At 27.6% G+C, this 21,372-nt stretch overlaps 2 protein-coding genes across 5 annotated transcripts; one reads left to right on the top strand and one right to left on the bottom strand.

Annotated features, from left to right (window-relative positions):
- Positions 1–8,470: 8,470 nt before the first annotated feature.
- On the top strand, positions 8,471–12,635 carry LOC114124003 (uncharacterized). Of its 4 annotated transcripts, XM_050200341.1 has the most exons (13): positions 8,471–8,635; positions 8,722–8,894; positions 9,276–9,425; positions 9,481–9,644; positions 10,169–10,299; positions 10,392–10,551; positions 10,636–10,756; positions 10,830–10,942; positions 11,016–11,157; positions 11,548–11,638; positions 11,847–11,923; positions 11,978–12,202; positions 12,263–12,635. In XM_050200341.1, the coding sequence occupies exons 3-13, from the start codon at positions 9,303–9,305 to the stop codon at positions 12,401–12,403; spliced, it is 1,488 nt and encodes a 495-aa protein (XP_050056298.1). In that variant the 5' UTR covers positions 8,471–8,635; positions 8,722–8,894; positions 9,276–9,302; the 3' UTR covers positions 12,404–12,635. The 4 variants fall into 4 exon arrangements, with proteins under 4 accessions (XP_050056298.1, XP_050056297.1, XP_050056296.1 ...); XM_050200340.1 differs by having other exon boundaries at positions 8,471–8,894; positions 9,298–9,425; XM_050200339.1 differs by having other exon boundaries at positions 8,471–8,894.
- Positions 12,582–19,542, bottom strand: LOC114124004 (structural maintenance of chromosomes protein 1A). The gene is made up of 21 exons (XM_027987160.2): positions 19,265–19,542; positions 19,063–19,183; positions 18,823–18,925; positions 18,605–18,753; positions 18,371–18,539; positions 18,061–18,273; positions 17,319–17,570; positions 16,794–17,222; positions 16,350–16,727; positions 16,111–16,233; positions 15,916–16,047; positions 15,781–15,846; positions 15,449–15,704; positions 15,206–15,387; positions 15,018–15,140; positions 14,809–14,942; positions 14,595–14,739; positions 14,090–14,269; positions 13,836–14,014; positions 13,561–13,738; positions 12,582–12,860 (listed from the first exon to the last, which is right to left on the bottom strand). The coding sequence occupies exons 1-21, from the start codon at positions 19,374–19,376 to the stop codon at positions 12,765–12,767; spliced, it is 3,720 nt and encodes a 1,239-aa protein (XP_027842961.1). The 5' UTR covers positions 19,377–19,542; the 3' UTR covers positions 12,582–12,764.
- Positions 19,543–21,372: the final 1,830 nt, after the last annotated feature.

Below are 21,372 nucleotides of genomic sequence, written 5' to 3'. Positions count from 1 at the left end.
TTATACAGTTATTTTTAACAAATATTAACACATTGTAATCTGTAATTGTCATCTATTTGTTTTATTTTAACAATTGTTAAATTAACTTAATGAAAATTTGTAATTACAATTGCTTAAGTATGATTAATAGTTAATACTGAAAAAAGTAATATATTATATAAAATAATTTAAAAAAAAATCAAAATGTAAATCAATGTGATGGGTATTATGTATTGGTCGGAAATTTATGTCCGTACATTTCACCCAGAAGTCAATACGTCATGAAATGTCACATCTGGATGTTTGTTATCGTTTTGAATTATTTACATAAAATAATGGATAAAACGTTTAAAACCGTTTTTTTTTCAATGTGTGTATGTTTGTGTATATATTCATTTTTATTTATAATTTTATAGTGTAGTAACTGAAAAGCTAAAAATTATACAAATGTTGTCTTGTTCGCAATTCATTCCTTACAATATAAAATCAAAAATAAAATACTAGATGGTAAATATATTTATATTAAAATAATAACACCGTGTTTTACTTTATACTAGCAAACAACAATAAATTTATAAAAGTACAAAGATGAATTATTATTATAAATAGTATATAATATGTGAGTAACGTCATGACTCATGAGTCATGAGTGATGCTAGTATTTTAAAAATTAAAAATAAATGATTAATCAGCAATTTTGACTGTTTTTAATTTTTTTTATTAACTATTTAATGTTTAAAATACTGAGTATAGTCATTTTGTAGTTTTGAAAATATATACGTTTACAAAGAAAAGATAATTTATTTTTATTTATTGAAGTTGTATACAAGGAGAAAAAAAATGTTGTCTTGTATAACATTACTCGGTATACCTTAAATCTAATGTTAGTTTTAATAAATGGTTATTATTGGCTGAGACAACATTTTTGAAAATTTAGTAGAATCTTTTACACAAATTGTTCTTGTATCTGTATATCAATTATAAAAGTACATAGACATGATTTATATACATATGCATTTTAAATTCAAATGTTAACAAAACTCTTCAAATTAACGAACATTTACCAACTATAAGTGCATGTTTTGTAATAAAAAATGTATAAAATATATTAAATTTTAAAGCCAACGTATGAACATTTTTTTACAATTCAAAAATATTATTCGTGGGGACTTAATACTTTATTATAAATTTAACTAAACACAATGACATTTTCAAAATACGTACCTACATTACTTTTATCATAGTATGCATATTTATATTTCGATATTTTATTACAGGATATATTTTTACTTATGTTTGGATAATCTATACTTTTAATACCTAGATAATTTTGCGAAAGCAAGCAGATATACACTCTATTATTAGGATGAGTTGTTAATTATTGTTGTACAGTAGAAAAGCTTAACGAGAATCCCTCATAAATTTGGTATGCTGATGCTGTGATGGCCCCTGTAAGTGTTTTAGAGTTTCTCAACAACCTTCTAACAAATTACAAATTTAGTACATATATAGTTGCGTTTTACGTAATACGTTCAGATAACATTACTATCAACATTTTTAAATTTTCCTGAAACTTCTGCGAGGTCAGTAGCAGCCCCCTCAGCTCCTCTCTCTCTGACAACGTCATCATAACGAACATTATTTATAAACAACTACTGGATTACACGAGTCAAGAATCTGACCTATACAGTCACGTGAATCGGTCACTATTTCGCATCGAACGGTGAATTAGCAGAAATTAAATACGACTCGTTTCGGCGTTGGTATTTGCACAATTATGTGTGTATTGAGGGGGAAAGATCGGCTGGTTACTGTGTATCATTTACTATTATATAGATTATTATTATCGTTGTTATTATTATTAACAATAATAGTATAATGTACAAGCGTACAGCACGCGAGATGACCGTTTTTGAGTCGGCGCGATGAATGGACTGCAAAGGAGACGGTGGCGGCAACACCAACACGTATGAATGGGACGGTATGCATTATATGTGTTGAGGACTATAATACATAGTATTTTTTTTTTCATTATATAAAACGAAACGGTCACTAAATAATATATTTATATATATATACGTATATTATACGGGTGACAGAAAAATTTCACCCGAACAATTAGAGCTCGCGACAAATAACCTCCTGCATGCTCTCTTTATACAGCCGCCGCTGTATACTGGACCATCATCATACAATGTAATATATATGGTTATATAGGTATGTATACGCACGCGCAGTGAATCGGATCGTAAAAATATATAATAATAATAATAGTATATGTACAACGTAATAATAATAACAATATCCGCACGTTACCTATATATTATATTATTATAACATATATTATAAAGCGTATATAGGTAGGTTTATATTATAATACACCTAAATCGTACAATATATAAATTGTATATTATATAATATGCGTTTTATATGGTGTATTTAAGTCGTATACAGCTGATTATCCATCGTGCAGCGTAGGTACCCACCCGCCATTTATATATATTATTATTATACTTAGGTTTATACGGTACATTAGTACGTGTCCCTTACAACTCATATAACCGCTATTGCTACAGAAGCCAACGCTCTAGAATTATAACGTCGATTGGCTAAAAAACGGAGATTAAGACGCACTAAGTCATAAATAATGTTCAGTTTGAAACCCACGAAGTTCAAGTTGAACGAGCGCTCAATCTGTAAAGACACGCTATATAATAGACTGCTGATTATGAGTCAGTGGCGGATACGAGGGGGGCGATGGGGCGATCGCCCCCTCCTTGGGCCGTATTTTTTAATATTTATAACAAATTATAATATTGGGCTAGAACTCACTGAAAGTCGATATTTCATTTGTGAAAATCCCCCCCCCTTGGGTGACTTCTGCATACGCTACTGTTATGAGTTCCAGACAACATGCGCAGATAACTAACTCGAGTGTGGGCCATAGGCCTAACTATACTATAGAGCTCAGAGTAGAGCCTCTAAAGAACTTAATAAGTTTAAATTCAGTAGCAATCATCTTTACCGTCTTTATATAAAACCCAACAAATTTAACACTTTGCAATTATATTATATGGTCTATGTATGAAATTGTGGATTCAACGAATTAAACCGAGATCACAAACCTCGTTACCTGTAAGGCTGTAACAGAAAAAAGGACGATATACTTGGTATTGATATTATATTATAGAGTATAGGTATGTGGACATCACTTGCGGGGAAAACTACATTTTTTTTTAGTCGAGGACACAATAGTAGTTCAAATATAAATCGGCCGGCCGTCTTGGGCAATCGAATGACATAAAATGACGTTTTTTTAGTCGTCTGCAGAGGACCGCGACTTTGAACTCGTACGTTGAGGTAAACCAAGAATAAAATTACTTTTGAACAAGAAGATCGATCGAAATGAACATAAAAATTAATATTGTATTGGCACGTGGAATTAAAACCGTACGGCGATCGCTCCGTACATACATATTATTTTATGGATCACGATATAACGCGACATATTAAATTTAGACCGTAATAGCGCACTATTATACATATATGTATATTATATAATATACGTATTATAATAATACACACACACACATATAGGCGAGATACATCTGTCTTATTATGTGTGCATTAGCCCGTTGTGCGTGCGTATATTATATAGGTTTATACTACTATGTATAGGCAGTATAACAATATCATAATAAATAATATTTCGGAATGAGAGAATATAATGATGACGATGAGGGGGTGATGTGTTGCGGGGAATCGGCGGCGGCGGGCTAAGGATTTATTTTCTATAGGCGTCGTAACCTATTTTCGGCGGGGTACGTGCCTGGAAATTTATTGGTTAATGATAAAGCGTACACCTGGACACACCGCACGTCGCGGAAGCCGCGGCCTCATCTGCTGCAGTCGCGTTTTGTTGTTTTTTTTTTTTTTTTTATTGGCTTTATATCGTTTGGACGAATTGCGTTATTGTTAAAATACAACGATGTATGTATATACATATATAGTCGCAGAAGACTTAGTGAGGAGTATACTGCGGCGTGTACGTATTATACATAGCAGGTATGGAATAATAATAATATAGAACATCGACTCGGCTTGATCGATTATGGCACACACCGTCTATCCGTACGCGAGCATTGTATTGTACCATTGTCACAGTACATTATTGTAAGATATTTTTATATCGTCCGTGCGAGAAATCAAAAGTTAATCGTACACCTCTATAGGTATACGCCAGCAGTGCGTTTTATGTAATAGGTACCCAGTGTGCAGTTGGTATATTGTCGTAGCCACGTGACCAAAGTAACCGATTTATCACACATAATTTTCTGCATTCTTCCGTCACTCTAACGAATATTCGTCCAATCAATTAATATTCTTTTGTTCACTAGAAATATTTGAAAAAAATTTTTTTTCTCCATCTGCATTCGACATTTTATGTAGTTCATTAAATGACATTTATTAACCGGTTGATTAAATATTTAAGTATACTTATACCTATGTAATATATTATGTATACATTATTGTAGAATTTTTTAATAATGTGATGCCCGTATCACGTAAGATGAATAAATATATTTTAACACCGGAAAATCATTTCCTCGACGACAACATTTTTATTGTTTTTATGGCGAGAATAAATTTATACTAATTATTACTTTAATCATAATAATTTAGATTACATCACGGTGTTTAGAAGAAAGTAATACGTACAATTAAAAATAAAAATATTCAAATTTAATAATAAGAAACAGGGGTTGCTTTTTTAAAAAAAATAAAGTTTTGTTGTGCATGCGCGAAATACTTGAGTTAAAAAAATGTACTCATAGAAATTTATGATCTTTAAGTATAGTTTAATGTCCCGCATACAGAATTGAAAAATATTAAAAGGGTAATGAGTGATAAACTGATAAAGTGTACCTTGTTTCTGGGACACACGGTAGGTACCTATACATTAAAAAAATAGTTAAATATAATAATTAAGTAACCATAGAAATTAGGAAGTGTCACCATTAGATAGCTCCTTCCATCACAATAATGTTCCTGCCAATTTTACTTTTAACCTATATTCTTATGGTATTAATGATACAGGTTGTATATTACTTGTAAAAATAAAAAAAAAGATTTTAAAGTTTTTAAGTAATATTAAAACACAATGCAACTTACAGAAATGAGGTTTATTTTATTTTATTCAATACATAATGCCGTTTTATTTGTAACGTTCGATTTTGAAAATAACATCGGAAAGATGATGACCTCCAGAAGTAATGACAATCGGTCATGTTTGACAAGATACGTTTCGTTTTTGGCCCAAAATTTAACACAACTCAATGAATTAAGCAGTTCTAAACCAAGATAATTTCACTCCGGATGTGTATAAAAAGATTTCGATATCAATTGCAAATATTCAATGCGTAACAAAACTCAATCTCAATGTAACTGAACTTGAAAAGGTATCGAATGGAGCCGTTTCCTAGAACAGAATAAAAATTTTCAATAGCAACTATCTGAACTCTCTATTTTGCGTTTAGATAAAAATTAAATAACCTTATGTTGGGTTACATTGGGATTATTTTATTATTCTATCTAACGTATATAGGTACTATATTATAATAATTATTATTTAAATTATAATCAAATATTGCTCTGGATCCATTAATGGCGTTATTATCTACAATTCACCGGCTATTGTTAAATATTTATCATTTATACCTAATAAACCTAAATACCCATCGTAAAAACATACACTGAACACTGAACAATAAAGTTAAGCATACAATAGGCGTACACGCATGTTCAGGTTAGGTTACCAAAAATTACCAATTCTATATAAAAATATTAATCAAAATAAGCCGAAGACTGCTGCAGGATCCTGGACAGCCCGGCAATGAATAAATACTTACCGCTTACCCCACCTCCCACAGTAATACGCAAACGGTAGCACCTACTCAATTTTTGCCAGGGATTTCAAGCATATTTCAAAAAGTTTTACCCTGATACCCTATGCGTGCTTACTAAATATTGAAATGAAGCCAAAAAAATTGTGTTGGTTATAGGTACCGTTTTTACCACCACCAATAACCTATCGTGAAATGAGTTGCAGTCAACACTCCTGTTAAGTCAGAAGTCTTGAGTAGCTGGACTCACAAATTAAAAGAAAACATTGTTATGCACAGTGCATCAATAATTAGCTTAGAAACATAAAAATTAAATTAAAAATACAAAAACCGTAAAGACAATGCTCTCTATCGACAAGCGTGAACTAAAATTTTGAGCATCAAAATGTTCAAACGCGACAGCGATTAACAATATTATTATCGAAGTATCAAACTAAAATAGTTTTATACTATAGAAATTTTACTTGATTGTCGGTTGTAGATATTGACAATATTATAATGTAAATATTTATAGTTAAAATATAAATAGAGTCGATAGTTTCATGACTTGTGTTTATAAGAAGGTATTTATAAAAACCAAATAACCAAGATTTATTAATTAGGTAAGTATTTAAAATTTTGTAGGTACCAACAAATAAACATTGTACTATTATTATTATTAACACAATAATATAATTATGGCATAAATAACAGTTTATTAAAACTAATAACTTAAAGAAGCTACAAAACTTAAGTTTTCACTGTTTTCAGGCACAGGTGTGTCGGTTTAATTCAAAGCACTCTCGCTTGATCTTGACTATGTAGGTACCTATGTGCTCTATGTAAATATTAAAATAATTTTATTATTTATTCCCAAATATCAATGTACTACTTGTAGATTAATCATCTAATCTTTTTTTCTGATTTCAATAATAAATTAAAGTCTTCATAAATAATAATATCGATTAGTATTTTAGTATACTAGTATAGTGTAAGTATAATGTCTATTTTTCCAAGATGCTATATTGTCATTCCAACTTATTCGAGCATTTGAATGTGAATTTTCATGAAAAAACAAATTTGTTATAATAAAATTCACTAACAAAGTTACAAGTATTGAAATATCTAACTTTCACTAATATTAACTTCTATCCATGTTCATGTTAATAAGTTTATAATAGGAATACACTATACACATACTACTATACTATTATAGTAAGACATAGGCGTGTTCAAACATTTTAAACTAAAGGTGGCATAGTACGACACACCACAATCAGAAGAAACTAAAAATAAATAAATGGTCATGTCTTTGAATAAATTTATTTCAGGTACCTAGGTTACAGGTATACATAATTCATATTTTATGAAATTTCTTAATATTTAAAATAAATATTTAATATAAATTTAAAATTTAAAAAAAAAACTAAAAATTATTAGTTCTGGACTCTGGTAATATATTATGTTCAAAATATAACTAACGAGTTATGAGTAGTGGTATCGTATCATATTGAACATTATAGATTATTATTGAATTTGAACTTAATGTAGGTATTAGTTTGGTATTACCTTGATTATTAATTGAATTACTTGAATTTTATCGTTTTGGCAATAAGTATAATAATAATAATATAATAACAATATCAAATATGTAGGTATAATACTACGATGTATAACTTATTGGTTGTCAGTTATTACAAATTTACAACCATTTATATCATACTTTATCGAAACACTGCAGAGATTAGTGATACACAACAATTATTGGACAGTACACACTTTTAATCGTGTTAGTCGTGTACCTATTATTATACTTATCTCGCCTACCTATATGGCTACATGTAAAATGAATTGAGCTGAATCACTCAAAATATTTCTCTGTAAAATGTTGATCATTTTTTAATACTATAACATAAGATAGGTTATATAATTAATATAAATAACAATAACTATGTTTGACATTCGGCAACTTTTTATATTTTTTAAGCAATAATTAATTTTTTTGATATTGAATTTTAGTTGTTGACGTACCTACCTATTACAAAAAAAAATGATTTAAATGTATTTAAAATATATTTTATATAATGTATAATATATAATTTGTATATATAAATATTTTTTTATTAATTTTTGACGTATTATAATAAACATAAATATCTTATTAATTGTATTAACTGATTTAAATATATTTTTTACATCCAATTGTCCCCACTTTCAAACAGTTACGTCTATTTGTCCTAGATCGTATTAACGTATATCATCACCTATTTAATATTTACCTACTGATAATACTAATAGTATAGCCCATAACACTCTATACAGTTACCATACGTTTTTAAAATATTTAAATTACTTTTAAGCTATTTATATCACAACTCATTGCACCGTATTCTATTATATATATATGTGATTATGGGATATTTGACGTTGGTTATATCTGTGAATTGTGAATAGTAAATCCCTACATATTATATATGAGTAAATCTATAAATAATAATATTACAGAAATTGTTAATTATGCGTATAATAAATTAATAACATTAAATACTAAACGCACCTCTCCACTGTTCAGTCACCGGTCATTCCGTATTCAGCATTTCACGTACCTAGAGTAGGAGATGATCAATTTAATTATTTCTAGACTGACACACCTTTTTAAGTATTTATTATTTGAACAATTAATAAACCTTACCACTGATCCTGAGTTCATTGAAGATGTAAATACTAAATGCCAACCACGTTCCTTCCCAACTTAAAAACGCCTATGATTATTGGTATTACCTTTGTTATTACATTTGATGGCTGATGAACGTTCCGTACCTTTATAATAATATTGTGTTTCCTGTGTAAATTATTAAAGACCACGTCTTGCAGTTCATCCCAGTGAAGACCGAGATTAAGTGTACCTACCTAGTTGTAAAACTTGAATAATTTTCTACATGAAAAATAAGATAAATAATTGTAATATCCATGTACATTTGAACATTTCGGGTGAAGCGAGAGAAATTCAGTGAACAATTTTATATATTTAAGGTACGTATGTATTCATTTAAATATTTAGTTTTTACTAATCCGCCCCAACTCAAATAGTTTTAAAAACTAACTAATAATTATTAATGATGTAACATTGGTATTTGGTAGAAACAGAAAACGGAACTAAAAAACCGAGATGCGTACCTACTACCTATATACAGTATTATTATTTTCCAATAAGTACCTAATAACCTTAATATTATATCATTATTTATAAGATTTAATAAAAAAGAAATTCTGATATAGGTTAGGAACTATTAATTAGAATTTTTTAATTAGCATTGTTTATGTTAATGTCTCATTAATATTCAAAAAAATCAATCAATCAATACTTTCTTAAAATATGAAATTCATGTGTTAATAAAATTCAAAATTTTAAAGGCACAAATACTTTTATTATTAGCAAAAATGGCTGTATTTCATTATCAAGAAGTTGGTGATTTTGACGAATCATTTAAACAATTGTTACAACCTATTGAATCAATTACAAAAAAAGATGAAAGTGAAATTTTTCAATATGATCTAACTAAGGTAAACTTCAATACCAAACTACATATACATATTTGTAATGTGTACTTAATATTAGTTACTAGATTCTTATTCAAAACACTTGAGGAAATCTTCAAATGATAGTTCCTCAGTCTTTGTAGATGCTGCTATAATCATTCAAAATATTTCACTAATTTATCAAAAAAGAGTTGACGTCACAATCAACGGGATGCTGAAACTTGTTGGGAAATTCCAATCCTAGTGAGTTGTTAAATATTTTTTATATATTATCTAATTTTTTGTTCCAGGTAGGTAATATAAATATATTTTTCCTTAGATTTTAAGAATATTAATCATTCGACAATAACTTATGAGTTACCTATATTCTTACTCTATGGTTATTTCTTATTATATTAATCTGTTCTATAAATTCAATATTGTTCAGTATTTTATGTTTTGATATTAACTCTGATATTTGATTGTTCATTTTCTTCTAAGATAACTTTTTTTCCCCAATTTTAATTTGTTATCCCTTTTAGTGGTTAGGTACCTATAACCCATTTGGCATCAGCATACGAACAAGCTTTTCAATTCTCTTTTCAATATTAGACATTTCTTACATTTTTCCTCTGTTATTTATTTTTGTGGTTGGATTATTAGTTAAAAATTTTAAAATATAACTTCTAATTGGTTATATAACTGACATAAAAGATTATAGTTCTATTAATATTATTATGATTTGATTCTAAATGTAATTAATACTAAGTATTTATTTGATATAACAGTCGATTAAATGAAAATATTGATCCAGACTATTATAAAGAGAAAAGAGTGGAAAATAAGAAAAGTAAGAGTAATAAAAAGGTCAAATGTTATTCTTATTTTGGGCCAATTGAAGGTCAAATCATTAGAACATGTAAGTTGATATATATAATGTCTTGTATACCTGTGGCTATTAAATTATAGACACTTATAGTCAATAAATAATATGATACTTATATTATTCAGTGAACATTTTTGACTGCAAATTAATAAATTTGAGCAAAATTCCCCAAGTAAAAAAAATTACATTAAATACCAATATAAAAGTAAATAATAAATACAATAAAATATTGCCAAATATTTGTAATAAAAACGGAGAAAATATTGGAAAAAAATATGATTTTAAGTAAGAATATATTTTATATTAATACAACAAAATAATTGTAATTGTACTATTTTACTTTATTAATTTTAAATCATTTTTTTCAAGGATAAATTTTCCTTTAGACTATGATTTGGCTGTAAATGAAGACTTTCATTGCCCCACTAAAGAAGATTCAAAATCTAAAAATCATGTCAATTATCGAAATCACACTAACTCAGTATTGACAGTACCTTTATTATTAATATTATATATGTTTTAAATGAACTATGGCTTTTTTTAACCAAATTATAATAATTTAGTTACCAATGAATTTATTGAATGATGATGAAATACTACCAAGTGCTTCCAACTCAGTCATTTTTTATCAGAATATTAATGATGACGTTTGCGTTGTTAATGAAATTTTATCAAAGTACATCAAATATACTTGAACTAATACTTATACTCCTAAGATGCTTTATGCTTACTTATATAATATTTTATAGTTCAATAAACACATTAAATGTTAATCAAATAACTTCAAATTATGATTACAATGACAATGATTCAAGAGCTCAAGATGACACGGCCAAGTGTAACTTTAATGCAAATAAACCTTGTGTGAGAAAAAAAGACCTCTCTAAAAAAGTAAGCTAACATTTACTATACTAATGCAGAACCTAGGACATTCATTCTTTAAAATTGACTTATAATACTCATGTTGATCACCTTATTTTTAATGTTAATGGTGGATTATTTAAAAATGTATATAGCTGAGGTGTAAGATAATTAAGTTGAGGATTCATTAAAGGTAATAACTATTAAGATTTAAAATGTAAATCTTTAATATTAATAATGTACATTTTTTCTACTTACCTATAATAGGTAAAAACATATAATATATAAACATACATATTATATATTTGATAGTAGCTGTTCAACAAAGTACCATTGCACTAATTTGCAAAATGTTTCAATGGCTTATAGATCTGATTCAGGTATATTTTATCTTTTAAATTAAATTTACAATTTTTCTAGAATATAGAAATATTAATGCCTATGGATACAAGTACAGAATTTCATTTCTTGGCTCATGATGAGGAAGTAGAAAATACATTAATAAATGGTGGTATGTTTTAAATTATAATATATCTACTAAGAAGTCTTGTTCTAAGTTTATAAAATTTACATCTTATATCTCTGGTCCCAAATTGTTTTCTTTAAAAAAGTAATTTAAGTTAGATTTGGTCATTATTACTCTCGCTGTCTTTTCAAACTAGATTATGATTTAAATATGGCAAACAATTATAGTTTTATTATCTATTGAATTATTTAAGAATCAGCAGAAAATGTTCAAACATATCAAACAAAATCAATAGAAATGCAGAATTATGAAACAAATCAAATGACAACGGTAAATCAACTAACACTTTCCAAAAGAAATAGTGTATCATTTTTATAAATTTAGATTAATGAACAATTGGAAATGCAAAAAAGAGTTCAAGAATGGCACGATAGTCTGCGGCTAATATTGGAAAATGAAGAGAAGGTGATTGAATTTGATGTACACGAATACGGAACACGCATATTAAGCTGCTTTGAATCTGTTGGAGAACAAAGATTATTCAAAGATTTAGTAGGAGGGATTGAAGAAGTAGAAGTTGCTCGATATTTTTTGTCTTTGTTAATGATGGTATTAATAATTAATTTTTTTAGTTTATTTATTTACACTAATATAACCCTATTATATTAGGTTAATACGAATAATTTGGAGTTATCAAATCATAAGTATGGAAATGAATTATTAGTAAAACTATTAAAAAAAAAACGTCATCATGAAGAACTACAAATTGATATTGAAAATCTAGTGAACCAAAAACAGAATTCACTATGAATATTTAATGTACATACTTTTTTTAATTTACCCAAATTATGGCTATGGTATTAATTTTAAGCGGTTTTAATAATCTGTTCATATGATTTATTATTTGGCAAACCAATTATTATAGTAGAACAAAAATTATTTTTATACTTTTATAAATCTTAATCTATTTATGTCTAATTAAACCAAGTATAATAAAATATAATTTAATGAGTAATTAAATTAAGCATACAAAAAAAAAAAACTAAATTGTAATGAAACTTGTACAAGTATAAATATGTAATAAAAAAACTTATTGTGTATTTGAAAATCAGGTGACCATAATATACTGAATATTTTCTTTTGAAGATTTATCTAAGACAGCTTTCTATGATTAACGCAGAGAAAATGCTATACTTTCGTCAGTTTCGGCCAAAGGATATTCCGCTAAGTCCATCATTATCACTTTACTGATTAAGCACTGCCCTTCCTAAAAAATAAAAAAAAAATATATTTTTTCATTATCAATGTCAATTATTGTGAGTTTTGTAGTTGAAAGCTTTGGCTAACATGGTAAATTGTAATAGTTTTAATAATCTTGGATACTTGTTTGTTATCGTCCCCGTCATCCAACCGAAATTAAATTATTGCTCCACCACTAGCCTGGCAATATTTCTCAATACAATCATTGTTAAATCACATAATTTTATTTAATAAAAATGTATTGTAATATTTTGTCAAAGTTAGGTTATGTTAGAACAGAAATTGTCAACATACTAACAAGGCATCAATATCTCATTTTCTGAAATAGATTATTTAGTATTTACCACTACCAAACTGCATAATGATGATTTGTCAAACCATCATTCTTTTCTAATAATAACCAATAGGCAAGCAGGACCCTTATTTTTATTATATATATTTATATTTTATACACTAGTTATTAATTGTTTATTATTAAGATATTTTTTATTGTTTCACTTGAAACATTTTCTTGTTAGATGATTTATTAATTTTATTTATTTTTATGATATTTTTTAATTTGTCCAATCTTATAATTTATTTATAAATAAATAATGAAATGATAATTGTGAAGCAAAGTATTAACAAACAAGTTAAATAATCTATATTTGCTACACCATCCTATTCGAAGAAAATCAAGAGTTTACAGTACAAATACAACTACTTACATCTGGACAGATCCCAACTAGAGCATCAGCATGATGGAAGAATTCTTCCTTGAGAGATATAACAATGGTTTGTAAATTAGTTTTTTTCTGTAAAATATACGAAGCGACTTTCCCAATATTGGTGTTATCCAAAGCAGCATCTATTTCATCAAGTACAAAAAATGGAGCTGGCTGATAACTATAAAGAAATATTTGATAAAAATTTTACATTTTTAAAATAATTATATGTATGATTGGTTTAAAAGTACAAATATATTATGTTGTATATAAGTTACCTGTGAATGGCAAATAACAATGCTAATGCAGCAACAGTTTTTTCTCCTCCAGATAAATTGGACATAGGTTGGAAACGTTTACCAGGAGCTACACAATTGTAGTTTATACCATCCAAATAAGGTTCTTCCGGATTTTCTGGTCCCAAAAAAGCTTGGGCAGATTGATTTTTAGATAAGGCCTATCCAAAATAAACAAAAATAAAAATGTTTATTTTATTTTAAAAAAAATGTACATTTTTAATAAATTAGTATACCTTATATATCAAATCAATCTCATTTGCTACATGTTCAAAACATTCTGTGAATTTGTTGTGTCTCTCTTTCTTAATACGCTCAAAGTTTTGTTTAGCTTTTTTAGCACGAGTCCTGGCAGTATTAAATTCCCGATCAGTTTCCTGCATTTTTTCTCTAGCTTGATCTAATTTTTGCATTGCCTATTTGACATATATTTTTATTAAATTGTTGAATTTTGTATACAAAAATAGTAAAATAAATATAAACATATTACATGAATAACACCACAATATTAATGAGATACTATTTACAATTTTTCTTTGAAATAATTTTAGAAATATATGATAAGCCAAGTAGGTAGTCAAAACTTAAAAGAATAATTAATCGGTAGAAAATTTCATTTAAGAAACTATTTGTACCGTCTGCGTCTGCATTGAATTAATAGCCATAAATGTATGCTTTGATCAAGCATTTGTAAGTAAATAAAATCAAAAAATAGTTATTTTGAATGTATTAATAAATTACCTTAAAATTAGGGGCATGAATCTTTTGCAGTTTCATTGATTGTTCAGCCATGGTCTTAGCCATTTTATCAGTCAATTTTTTTATATCATCTAAATCTTCTAAATCCTTGAGATTATCAGGCAATGAAGAGTAATCAACAGTAATTCTAAAATATATAACATAATTTGAAATAAATCTACTATAAAATTTAAGTATGTTCTATTTAATAACTAACCTTGCTTCCTGATCATAAATCTCTTGTGTGTTAGCTGTGCTGTCTCGTCCTTGTTCTTCAGAGTTATTCACTGATTGTTCTTGAATAATATCTTCCAAATTGCCTTGTAATAACGGTATGTTAATGTCTTCCATCTAAATGAATCATTTAACATCAATAAAATTTAAAAAAATATATAAAATTGAACATAGCATTAATTTCTACTATACCCGACAGTGGGTTAGGATTGCGTGTCGATCAGCTCTACGCATTTCCACTTTGTTCTCCAAGTTAGTCACTTGCTTTTGAGCTGCTTGAATATCTTTAGCAATAGCACCGACTTCTTTTCTTGCCTAAATAGCATAACAAATGTTCTTTTCAACTGTCTAATTATAATTTATAATTATTAATAACATACCTTGCTTATCACTTCATCCATTTGATCAACTTCTTGTTTTTTAGTTTGTCGCTGAGCTTTTAGCCGATCTACTTCTTTCATATCCATCTCTATTTCAGACATTTGTTTCTGTTCTGCCTGTTTGGCACGCTCAAGTTCATCTTCATCATCGTGAACTGCTCTCTCCCAACGTGTTACATTGTCTAGATAAACAATATGTTATGATAAATACTTAACAATTGTGTGATCAGTTTTTTAACTTACTCTGAGTGTCTTTTGTACGTTCAAAATCTAATTGACTCATTATTCTATTTTTTTGATTTTCAAACTCCAAACGAATTTTGGCCCTCTCTTGCTGTGACCTTAATTCGCGTTCTTCATATTGACGAATATTAGTCATGCCGATTTGACGACAGAAATCAGCAAACACATCATCCTCAACTGAATTCATGCGTCCTCTCATAGATTGAATTTCAATATCACGAGTCCGCATTGTTCTTTCAATTTCTTCAATACGAGGCTAAAATAAAATATTAATTTAATTTTACTTCTAAGTAAAATCAATTAGAACTCTTGATGTTTAAAAAAGTACTTACTCCACTTCCTTCTAATTTGTTTTCAAGGAATTTTAATTCCTTCTCCAAATCTCTGATTTGTTTAAGCTAAACAAGAAATTAAGTATAGTTTTTATACAATGAAATATGACGTATTAGGTAAATGTATATACTAACAGTATTTTCTTTGTCAGTTTTCCCATACTTGAGTCTCATATCTAAACCTTTAATTTGGGAGTCAACAGTATTCAATTCTGACTCTTTGCGTGATTTCTTCATAGCATCTCTTAATTCTTCAGATAATTTTTCCTAGAAAAAAAGATAATTGAAAATAGTATCTATAAAATATATATATATATAAATCTACTATACTTTTGAAGCCTTCAATTGAGTCATATGTTTTTCATCCCAACGTTTTGCTTTACGAGCTAAATCCAAACTTCCTCCAGATATAATACCAGATTTTTGATAGAACGTACCATCTAGAGCTACAGCCTAATTAAAACAAATTTGAGAAATACAAAACTTAAAATTTTATAAAATAGCAATAATATGCAATTATTATTTTTTTATAGAAAAGTATGAATAATTTAAATTTGTTTTAATCTTACATCATATCTTCCATCTCTTTCAAGTTCATAAGCCACGTGATTGGCGTCTTCAGGAGATTCACATACTAATGCGTTGTTGGTTGCAAATAAAACAACTCTATCAATTTCTGGATCAAACTCCAGAACATCATACATAAGTTTGACATTATGTGGACGACTTATGTTTCGTAATCTCTCCTTAAGTGGTTTTGTTTGCAAATAATCAATAGGTAAAAATGTTTCTGGGTCCAGCATATGATCCTTTAAATATTGAATGCACAAACGTGCTGTTTTCTCAGAATCTACAATAATGGCCTCCATGTATTTACCCAACACCTTTGTAATTGCTACATTGTAACGGTTACTAATAGGATGACACATGTTGATCAAACGGTCATACTAAAAACAATTATTTAAATAAATAAGAATTAAAACATAACATTTTTGATTACACAAAAAACTTACTACTCCTGGATATGCTTTTTTGAAATTTTCAACCAACTCTTGTTTCTTTTTACGTCTGTTATCGTCGTGCTTATCGACTTTAGCATCACCTAGCTGTTCAGTAACATTATCTAAATCTCTTTGTAGTTTTGACACTTTGTCTTTAGATGAACCGACATCTTTACGAAGTTCATCAAATAAACGTCTTTGTTCTTCCAATGCATTTTCACTAGATTTTATATGTTCAGTTAGTTTATCTACTCGCTTTTGAGCTTCTTCTTTTTCGTGAGTTTTCTGTTTTATTTTATTTTCAAGTTCTGATCTCAAACGTAACTCATTATCTAACCTATCCTGATCAGCTTTTTGTTCTCTGTTGATTGAATCTAATTCTTGTAAAAATAATGCTGACTGTTTACGAGCATCAATTTTCAAATTATTGTACTCAGAAACCTAAAAATGAAATAAATAATATGATTATCTCTAATCATTCATATTTGATGAAAAAAAAACCTACAAATAAACTTTAATACAAAACTATCAAAATACCTGAGCATCTTCTAACTGCACATCTCTTCCTTGACTATGACTTTCCCCAGCCACTTGCTCTTCATATTCACTACGCCGTTTTTCAACTTCTTTAAGTTCAGCTTCCAATTCATCAATATCCTTCTTGTGAGCATCATTAGCCATCACTACTTCGGCTAAAGATTTTTTTGCAGTATTTAATTTTTTACGTATATGTGCCACTCTTTCTTTGGACTTAATAAATGATGGACGTTTTTTATTTATCTCTACTTCCTAAAAATTAAAAATCAATAATTATATAAATGTAATTAAAACAATTAAAGGTGTAGTTCAGTATTAATATAAAAATTGAAAGTAAGAAGTATTTTCATAAATAAATATTAATAGATATTATCTACATTCAAATATAAATTAAGTTTAAAATGAAAAACAACCATTTTATCATGCAGCTTTTACAATAAATTGGGCTTGATTTTATGAAAAAAAAAAGTATTTGAAAATTGTCTATCCTCTATGTCCTATGATTATAAATATGAAGTAAGTACTAAGTATATGCAAAAATATGCATTATCGATTAGTTATTAATATAAGTGTTTAGAACAACTGAGATTAATATTTGATGATTGTAAAACAAGTTTTTATCAAATAAAAATTAATAATATATGTATATAAACAATTTAAAATGCTGTCGTTAGTCAATATTATGTATAAATGCATAAATCTCATCTCCCAAGTTATGATAATATGTAAAATTATGTCTTACGATTTCTCTGATTTCTTGTTCAACTTTAGCCAAATCACGACTAGCCTTGCCTTGCTCCTTTTTTTTTTCTTTGACCACTTCTTCGGCTTTTTCCTTTTTACTTTCTATTTTAGCAACTTCTCTTTTACGGTCTTCTAAATCTTGTTCATAGTTTTTTATCATGTTCTCATTTTGATACAGACGAAACAACTGATACTCAACTTCTTTTTGAGCCTAAAAAAATGTATAAGTTAAAATTCTCATAAAAAGTAGCACTAATTTAATTATTTGGTCTTAGATTAATCTAGCAAATAATATTCTTAGTACTTACTAATTCATCCTTGAGTTTTTGATACTTTTCTGCTTCTTCTTTTTCTAATTTTGCTTCTTTACGCTCGGCAGCCACTCCTCTTTTTTTCAAGTACGTGAAGTTAGTTTCTTCTTCTGCTTTCATCACTTCTGCTTTCAGTCTATCATAATCTTCTTTTAGTGCACCAGAACTAAAAAACAAAGTAATTACACAAATAATGTATTAAAAAATATATAAATTACCATAAGTACTTACCCACTAATTTCTTCAAATAAAGCGGTTCTTTCTTTTGGATTTTTCATAGCAATTGATTCAACTGCACCTTGAAATACCAAGAAATTTTTTGCTTTCACATTCACACCTATCTGTTCTAACTGAGCAAAATATTCTTGATTGGGTACCGACTAAAATAACACAAATATTTACTTATTAATCAATTCTTAGTATATAAAATATTTAATAAAAGCATATACATCATCGTTGATTCGATAATCTGATGACGATCCTTGTACAGTTCTAGTAAATCGTTTTTCAGTTCCTTCACTATCCATTTTGAAAACTGCAGTTACACTAGCACTGAACAAAAAGGTAATATTTGTATATTAAAAAAAAAAAAAACCGTATTTAAAAATGTACAATTGTATACCACTGTGGTAGCCAATTATGCTACTAATCAATACATAAAATAATAATTTATTATGCAAAACAAATACCTGCGAGAAACTGGCTGCCCAACTGAAGCACCGTGTATGAGATCGCTAAGACGTTTTACTCGGAGACTGGTAGTCTTTTCGCCCATAACAAAACTTATAGCGTCCATAAAATTAGATTTACCTATAAAACGACAAACAATTGAATTACAGTAAGATAAAACAGTGCATTGTACTGTGAATAAATTAGATTTTTTCTACGTACCAGAACCATTGGGTCCAATGACGGCTGTAAAGTTCTTCAGAGGACCGATCATATGATGGCCCCTGTAGGACTTAAAGTTGTCCATTTCTATGCATTTCAATACTGGCGGCATGATTATGATGGATTATCTGGTAACGGTTATTCGAACATAATAAATGTATACCTTATAATAATAAAAAATTCGAAACGAACCGCAATCGCTCACACAAACATATTATAGATTGAATATATCACGAAAGAAAAATATTAAATAAAACAAACCTAGGCCCTGGCTAATGGCTACTGAAAGTCTGAAAACACAAACGATCACGAAAAGATAACACAAAAAGTAAACAAACACACAAACGTCAATTGGATTCTGATAACGTATAGCAACGAAAACCACAAATTTTACCCCCTCTAACTTTTTTTTTTCATTTAATCATGGCGGTATTTCTTTATTATCTATGGGTTAGGTTGAATGTAATAAAAAATTTCAACTCAGCAGTAAGTTCCAACTAATATCCCGCCAAAATCCAATACCAACTTATTAATTTTTGAAATTGTATTATTTTTTTCCGTAATTATTATTTTAAAATTTATATATTACAATTGTTTTTATTGATATGAATTAATACTTATCTATTTGTAAATAATAATTTCCATAAAAAATTATAGGTAAGTTATATTTAAATTATAATAATACTTTTGTCTTCAATAGTATCATAGAACACTATGTTCTATGATTGTATTGTTCTAAATAAAAACAAAATTGAGTTTAATTATTTATCGTCGTAAACTCTTAAAGGACTGATTGTACTACGATTAGGTCATTAGGAGTTAATAACACAACAAAAAACTTTAAAGTTTTTTTGTTGTGTTATATTTTGTTATAAATTATACCTAACTTATAATATACCTACTATAAAGTTAAACTGTAATTATATAACTCCTAATCGTAGTACTATCAGTCCTTTACGAGGTTATGACGATAGATTTAGTAACTACTTAACAAAATTTTGTGTTTTTTTTTTTATTTAAAACAATACTATTGAACACTAAAGTATCATTATAATTTTTTTATAGAAATTGTTATTTACAAATAATAAATATTAATCCATATCAATAAAATCTATCGGAATATATCAAAGTATTCAATCATGAATTTAGAATTTATTTATTGGTTATATTTATTATTTAGAATTAATACTATACATAATATAATATATGTGTCATTTGAAGTCACTGGTATAACAACTAGAAATCAACATTTTTTTTAAATATTTTCAAAAGACATTATAATTTTTTAAAACAATTTGTCAATGAAATAAATAAAAAATATAGGACCGTTCTTTTTGTAAGAATAAGTTACTAACAATTTCAATATTCTTGACAGTAATCTAAAAAAATATTGGTACAGTTTTGATTAATACATTTTTAATAGTTTCAATTTTAATTTTGAACATAATAATTATTAACTATAGTAAGTAAATAATCTGGTGATTCTTGGTTGGTAATATTTAAAAATGTTGATATTAGTAACCATTTTGTTTTACTACCACTCAGAGCCGGATTTAGAGGTTTGGTGATCACAGGATAACTGGATTACAATTAAGAAGTGGAGGCACGTTAATCATTTTTATCTTTTTTTGCTGCTTTATAGTATTTATTGAAGTCAGAACTCAGAAGTATGAAATTAAATTTTGATTTGTATAAATTTTATTATATAATATTACAAATAATAATTAAAAAACTAATAATAAAATAAATGAAATTTTTTTTGGAAATAATGTTTTCAATCTACTGTTATACTGAAAGTAAAATAAATAAAATATCAATAAATATATATATCAATAATAATAATAGCTTAATAGTTACATATTTAGTGATATAGACGGACTGTGACAGACCATTTCTGCTCGGAATCATTTTTCGTATATAATATACGAATACATGATATACCTATATCATTGAATTTAAATTTAACACAATCATAACAGTGACCTGACACCTGTCCTAATATACAACAGAACGGTACCCACTTGTTTGCCTTTATTTTTTTTTTGTATTATGAATATTTTTTAGATAATTTTAGTATCAATAATATCTTTTGTATTATTAAGAACTAC

The sequence above is a fragment of the Aphis gossypii genome, chromosome 2 (genome assembly GCF_020184175.1).
Source record: "Aphis gossypii isolate Hap1 chromosome 2, ASM2018417v2, whole genome shotgun sequence".
NCBI lineage: Eukaryota > Metazoa > Arthropoda > Insecta > Hemiptera > Aphididae > Aphis > Aphis gossypii.
This window is presented reverse-complemented; position numbering and strand designations above follow the sequence as displayed.